The sequence below is a fragment of the Musca domestica genome, unplaced genomic scaffold (assembly GCF_030504385.1).
Source record: "Musca domestica strain aabys unplaced genomic scaffold, Musca_domestica.polishedcontigs.V.1.1 4, whole genome shotgun sequence".
NCBI lineage: Eukaryota > Metazoa > Arthropoda > Insecta > Diptera > Muscidae > Musca > Musca domestica.
This window is the reverse complement of record NW_026712328.1, coordinates 24,413,496-24,420,486: the sequence shown is the minus strand read 5'-3', so window position 1 is coordinate 24,420,486 and position 6,991 is coordinate 24,413,496. Positions and strand designations below refer to the sequence as shown.

The following is a 6,991-nucleotide window of genomic DNA, read 5'->3' as shown; positions in this document are numbered from 1 at the left end:
TGTGTTTCTTATATTGTAATGATCTAAGAAGCCGAGATTAATTTCTGATTTCTCAATTCGATGTTTGACAATATTTATACAAAACTCGAGATTGCTTCTTATTAAAACTCAGCATACATCCTTGATTTGTGGACTAGTTACAATTTTAATCATTTTGCTTTGCTTTTTTGCTATGTATAATTCGCTCGAAAATGAAATGAACGACACACAATTTACATATATCTAACCTAAAGTGGAATATTTGATGCTGCTAGACATTTCGGTGGGTGTGTTTCACATCTACGTATCTTTGCAATCTTATCAATTTCATATGGCCTCTTCTCCATTTTCCCGTGTTTATGTTTAACAGCAAAAGCTTGCTCGGAATTATATTAGTTAATAAACTTTGACTTAGGTATTCTCGACTAAACGAGTTTATTAACATTTTCACTGTCAACTGAAGTTTTTATCAATGAAGCAAATATATTTTAATATGCCAACAGAAGTCTGTTATTAACATAACGAATTTTATATAGCCTAGCTAAACTTAATGAAAGTGTTTTTTTCGAGACTTGATTAATTACATTAGTGGTTTTATACATCACTATGTTGTGGTATTATAAGTTTGATTGGGCCAGATATTGGTCCCTGACATAGGACATATACATATACATACACACCAGTATTGGTGTTTTTGGGATACCATATTATTTTGCAAAATGGTCAAATTGAATCTTATTATTGTTGTTTTTATAAAAAACAATTTTGTTTATTAGTGGAGAAAGACGGCAAACTGTACCAAGAAATACCTAGGATTCGGAAAGAGCCACCATTCCTTATTAGTACCCTTGTTTTTGGTCTGGGGATCTTCTCATGACAAAAATCTTTATTTACTTTATTTTATCAATACATATGTATGTATTTATTTTAAAAATATATTCGCGAAAAAATATATGACCTCATAACAGCCGATGTTTGCTCTCCGCTCGTATTAATCGACCGTGGCAGCAGAATAAATGCCGAAGATTATCGCGCAAATATTCTGGAGGGTGTATTAAAGCCTTGGACACGCAAACATTTTGGCCGCAGATCATCGACATTCCAACAGGACTCAGCATCATCGCACTCACCACGCGCCATCCAAGAATGGTTACAAAATGATGTTCCTCGCTTCATTTCCAGCACAAAATGGCCGCCAACACTCCGGATTCCAATCCGTTGGACTATTGTGTCTGGAGTATTTTGGAAAGCAAGGTTGGCACTAAAAAACACTACAGTGTCGATCACCTCAAGCAAGCGCTTCGACGGGAATGGGCCAAAAAATACCGCAGAGCAACATTCGGGCAGCGTGTGACGGTTTCGTTGGCCGTTTGAAGGCCATAATTCGTGCCAAAGGTGACCAATTCGAACAAATCTAAACTTGTTGTAAAATTTGATGCTATTTCCGACATTTTTTACTTTCATTCAATAAAATTAAAAAAAAAAAAATGTAAAAATTATGGCGTTTGACTTTGTTGCAGTTTTTTTTTATCTCACTCTGTAAATATGGGATATTTAGCAAAATAGGTACATGGTTGTGCTTTTTGACAGAGATGTCACATCGCTTAATGACATACCGCGTTTAAAGCGTCAGTCCAAGCAGATTTTTACCATGAAACTCAACGTGCTTTTAAAACATTAAAAAATGTGAGAAGTGCGCCTTCTAAGAACACCATTAAGCGTTTATACGAAAAATTTTCGACTGGTAAGGCTCTTTCTAATCCGAAGAGGCCATATAAAAGTCGACCAAGGCGATCGGCCGAGAATATCGCTGCCGTACGAGCCAGTGTTGAGAGGTCCCCAAGAACATCCCAAAAACGCCGTTCTCAGCAGTTGGGCATTGCTCGGTCCACTTTACAACGGATTATTCGCATTGATTTGATTTGTTCCCGTACAAAATTCAATGGACAAGCCTCGTCGATTGGAATGGGCCCAAAGAGTCATGGGGTCCGTCGAATATGGGCAACCCTATACAATATATATGTAAAATATATAGATCTTGCTTATTCTGCTTATAAGTCAAGAACCGCTGAACTGTTTTTCACAATTCTCATCAAAAAGTGAATATTTTTTTTATACCCTACAACACTATGTGTTGGGGTATTATAAGTTTGATTGGGCCAAAAATTATGTAACACCACGAAATATTGATTTCCCACATAGGAAAGTATATATGGATCTTCCTATCTCGCCGAGCTGAGTCGATCTAGCTATGTCCGTCCGTCCGTCCGTCTGTCCATGTTAATTTGTAATCACTCTACAGGTCGCAATTATGGTCCGATCTTTACGAAATTTAAAATGGAGGTGAGGCTAGGGTCAGAATAGAACCCTATTGCTTTTGGTGATGATCGCATAATATTTAGGGGTTGAAATGGACCAAAAACTGATTTTGCACTTCTTCTACAGGTCGCAATTATAGACCAATCGACGCGGAATTTCGCATGTAGCTAGAGTTTAGGGCGGGGAAGAAGCCTACCCATTTGGTTGGTCATCGGATAATATTTAGCGGGTAAAATAGACCATATCTTTTTGTTGAAAGAATTCAAAATTATTCATAAAACCGCGAATATTTTAAATCCCGGCGAAATCACAAAGCCATGACAAGGTTACTTGTGATCTTTACATTGATGTTAACGTCCAACAAAATGGATATATAGCAAAATATGTGCGATATATATGTCTATCATAGAAGATATGCTTGGAAGATCTCTTATATGTCGAGAACGGCTGAACTGATTTCGACAGTTCTCATTAATTCAGAATGGCCTCTTGGCAGGAAAGAAACAACGTCTAAAAAATCGCATAAAAATATCTCTCTCAAGATGAAAATATTGATTTTGTAAAATGTTCTCATATTTTTTTCAATTTTGTCATATTTTTGGCATATTTTCATTTTGAATTAAACATTTGGTAATATTTCTACAGCTAACAAAACTAAGTAGTTAGGATATCAGGATATCATATACAGATCGCATTTATGGCCCGATGCTTACGAAATTTTGCATGGAGATAAGATGAGGGCAGAATAAAAGCCTATTCTTTTTGGAGATGATCGCCATATATTTAGGGGTTGAAATGGACCAAAAAAACTGCAAAATTGTCAGCAGGTCGTAATTATCGCCCGATCCTCACGCACATTTGAATGGGGGTTACTGGACATTGCAAAAGCCAAGCAGTTTCGGATGGCCATCCAAAAATATCCAATGTGTGAAGGAGTTTGCCAACTTTTGTAGACAAAATAAGAAAATGTCCATTCCAGTGACTTTTTGGAGCGTTAACGAATAGTCACTTCTGACTATTTCGTTAACGCTGATTTCGTTGAAGAATATAGTCAAATGTCTGTATCTCATATAGATGCGTTTCAGTACCATACCATATAACGGTACCCCCCCGGTATTCGGCATTTTGATGATTTTAGCCACATTTTTCAACGGAATTGTCTGAAAATCCACACAAGGAGTTCCTTGTGGGTACTTTATACCTCGGTAGAGAATTATCTACATAGGTCCACGATGTCATATAGCCCCCATGTAACGGTACAAGGAGTTCCTTGTGGGTACTTTATACCTCGGCAGAGAATTATCTATATAGGTCCACGATATCATATAGCCCCCATATAACGGTACCCCCGATATTTGGTATTTAGATGATTTTATCCACATTTTTTAATGGAATTGTCTGAAATTCCACAAAAGAAGTCCCCCCGATATTCGGTATTTTGATGATTTTAGCCACACTTTTCAATGGAATTGTCTTAAAATCCACACAAATAGTTCCTTCTGAGTACTTCACCCCCTGAGAAAGAATTGTCAATACAGGTCCACGATATCGTATATCCCCCATATAACGGTACCCCCGATATTCGGTATTTTTATGATTTTACCCACATTTTTATCGGAATTGTCTGAAACTCCACACAAGGTGTTCCTTGTGGGTACTTTATACCTCGACAGAGAATTATCTATATAGGTCCACGATATCGTATAGCCCTTATATAACGGTACCCCCGATATTCGGTATTTTGATGTTTTTAGCCATATTTTTCAACGGAATGGTCACAAGTGGTTCTTTCATGTATCCCTCATATAATGGTACCTCACCCTATTATGTCTACAAAATAGCACATTGAGACCATTGTATGGGGACTATATGAAAAAGTGTTATCTCCTATAACGTTGTGAATGTCAGATATCAAATGTGAAATACTTTCGCTTAAAATGTATTTAAAATCATCAATCACCGTTATACACGGTTAGATGAAAAAACTGCAACCAAGTTCAGACTGCTGTAATTTCTAAGCCACTCGTCCGACAGGTGTTAAAATTATTCCAGTAACAGCTCATTATATTGTTTACAGGCGTACAAAGGCATTTTGGTGAGAATTTTCCAGAAAAAAGAAAGTTATTGAAAAATGAGATCGGGGTAAAGCCATTGGATTTCCAAAAAGTGCAAGAACTTACACCGCAATACAAAAGAAAATAGACTCAAAAGAGCTAGAGAGTTGCTTCGCTTGGTCGATAGTGGTGAACTGCCGAATTGGGTTATCTCCGATGAGAAAACATTCGTTCTCCAGCAGTTTGTAAACAAACAAAATGTTCGTGTTTGCTTGCCAAAGATGTCAGCTGAAAATGTGCACCTTCGGTTGGTCACCAGAACTCAAGCGCCGGCCATGGAGTTGGTTTGGGCCGCCATAACAGTCGGTGGTCGCTCTCCGCTCGTATTAATCCACCGTGGCATCAGAATAAATGCCGAATAGTATCGCGAAAATATTATAGAGGGTGTATTAAAGCCTTGGGCACGCAAACATTTTGGCCGCAGACCTTGGACATTCCAATAGGACTCAGCACCATCGCACTCAGCACGCGCCACACAAGAATGGTTACAAAATGAGGTTTCTCGCTGGCCACCAAAATCTCCGGATACCAAGCCGTTGGACTATTGTGTCTGGAGTATTTTGTAATGCAAGGTTGGCACTAAAAAAACCAAAGTGTATATCACTTCAAGCAATCGCTTCGCCGGGAATGGGTCAAAGCGTGTGACGGTTTCATTTGCCGTTGGAAGGCCATAATTCGTGCCAAAGGTGACCAATTCGAACAAATCTAAACTTTTTCTAAAATTTGATGCTATTTCCGACATTTTTGCTTTTATTGAATAAAAAAGAGTAAAAAACTTGACTCCTCACCCTGTATATTGGCTATAGGAAAACGTGGACCTAAAAAGATAATATTCTGTCACAGAAGGTAGAAACCATACATCCCAACTGTCAAATTTTTAACGATTTCTTTAAAAATTTTATGATATTATGTAACCGAAATACAGACAGTTGGGAATTCAAAATCGATCCTGAATTTTACTCTGACCGAGAATAAGCATATATTCTCTCTGGGATCTATGGTGATTTTTTCGGGTAGGTGTATAAATAATTGATCTGAACAAATGGTTGCCGTGATAAGTTCAAAAAGTCACTTGAATACTGCAAAAGTAGTCACTTATGAGTTGCCTTGTTACAGGTAATAACAAATTGGTGCCACAGCAACGCTAAATTTCAATATTCGTAAAGGTGTTTAGTATTCTGTCTTAAAATAGGATCAGGGCCGATTTAAAAAAAAAAAAAAACGACCAGCAATAACCCATGACCTTGCTGATGGTTCAAAATCCTTTGGAAATTATTTAGATACAGGGTTTAGACTCCTCCCATTACCACTCAGAACACGGACATTCTAAAAGCCATTTATACATTGAAAACTTGGCTAATATAGAATATGGACTATTCTAAAGCTGTTCTAGTATTTCTAAACAAGAACGGATTTAAGTTAATTTATTTATTGAATATATTAATCTATGGCTTACTATTAAGTGTAAATAATTCTGACTACAAATCAAAGGCTATATGATTATCTATGGATTAGTCTAAAAGCGTTTGTTGGGTGGTAAATAAGTGTTTGATGGTTCAGCAACTTGATATTGATTTCCGCTGGAAGCAAAGTTCAATACAGGTACAACACCACCATTGTAATTAGCACTCTTGCCACCCAACGAATCATATTGTGATTGAATGGCGCGTTGAGCATTTTCAGCATCAGCTGGTGTACGATATTTGACAAAGTGTACTTCAGGACGGCTTCCACTGCTGTGATTCAAATTATTCAATTTGTTGGCCAAATTGCCGATATCAGCCTGTTTGGTAAGCACATAAATGGCTGTCTTTTGTTCGTTGACAGATTTGGCCAACTGAAGAGCAGCATCATCAAGTCCGTTGTTTTCGGGGCCCTTGATGAAGATGACACGAACACCACGCTTAACGGAGCCGCCCAATTGATCGGCACCAGTATTATCATTGAAAGCGCCCTCTGGAGCGGTGAAGGTGTAGAATTCCTTGGTGAGTTCAGTTGGAGCGGTGAAACCACTGCCGCCGTTGGAGACAAAGCCGTTTCCACCGAAATTGTTGCCAGTGAATCCAGTGTTACCCAAACCATTGCCAACGAAACCGTTACTTCCAAATCCGTTATTGCCGAAGGCACCTGAGAAGGCACTAGAGAATCCACCATTGCCAGCAAAGCCACCGTTCACACTAGAACCAAAGGAGGCACTGCCCTGTCTTTCATAGTCATATCCAAAGCTAGCAGCATAGGCTGTGGCCAGGCAGCAGAGAACCTTAAAATTAACCAAAATATAAGTATTTATCATTATAGACATGTTCAAAACAAACTTACGATAAAGGCGCGCATTGTGTTTCTTAAATTGTAATGATCTGAGAAGATACGATTTAATTCTGATTTGCCAAATCAATTTTTGCCAATATTTATACAAAACTCGAGTTTGCTTCTTATTAAAACTTATCATTCATATATCCTTGATTTTTGCACCAGTTACAATTTTAATCATTTTGCTTTGCCAGATATAAATCGCACGCGGCTGAAAAGACCGGCAGATAATTTACATATGTCTAAATAATATTGAAATATTTTATGCT

General features: G+C 37.9%; 1 protein-coding gene across 1 annotated transcript; it reads right to left on the bottom strand.

Moving 5' to 3' along the window:
- Positions 1–5,928: 5,928 nt before the first annotated feature.
- On the bottom strand, positions 5,929–6,746 carry LOC131804194 (uncharacterized). Its single transcript, XM_059126697.1, has 2 exons — positions 6,732–6,746; positions 5,929–6,672 (listed from the first exon to the last, which is right to left on the bottom strand). The coding sequence occupies exons 1-2, from the start codon at positions 6,744–6,746 to the stop codon at positions 5,929–5,931; spliced, it is 759 nt and encodes a 252-aa protein (XP_058982680.1).
- Between the last annotated feature and the right edge of the window lie 245 nt (positions 6,747–6,991).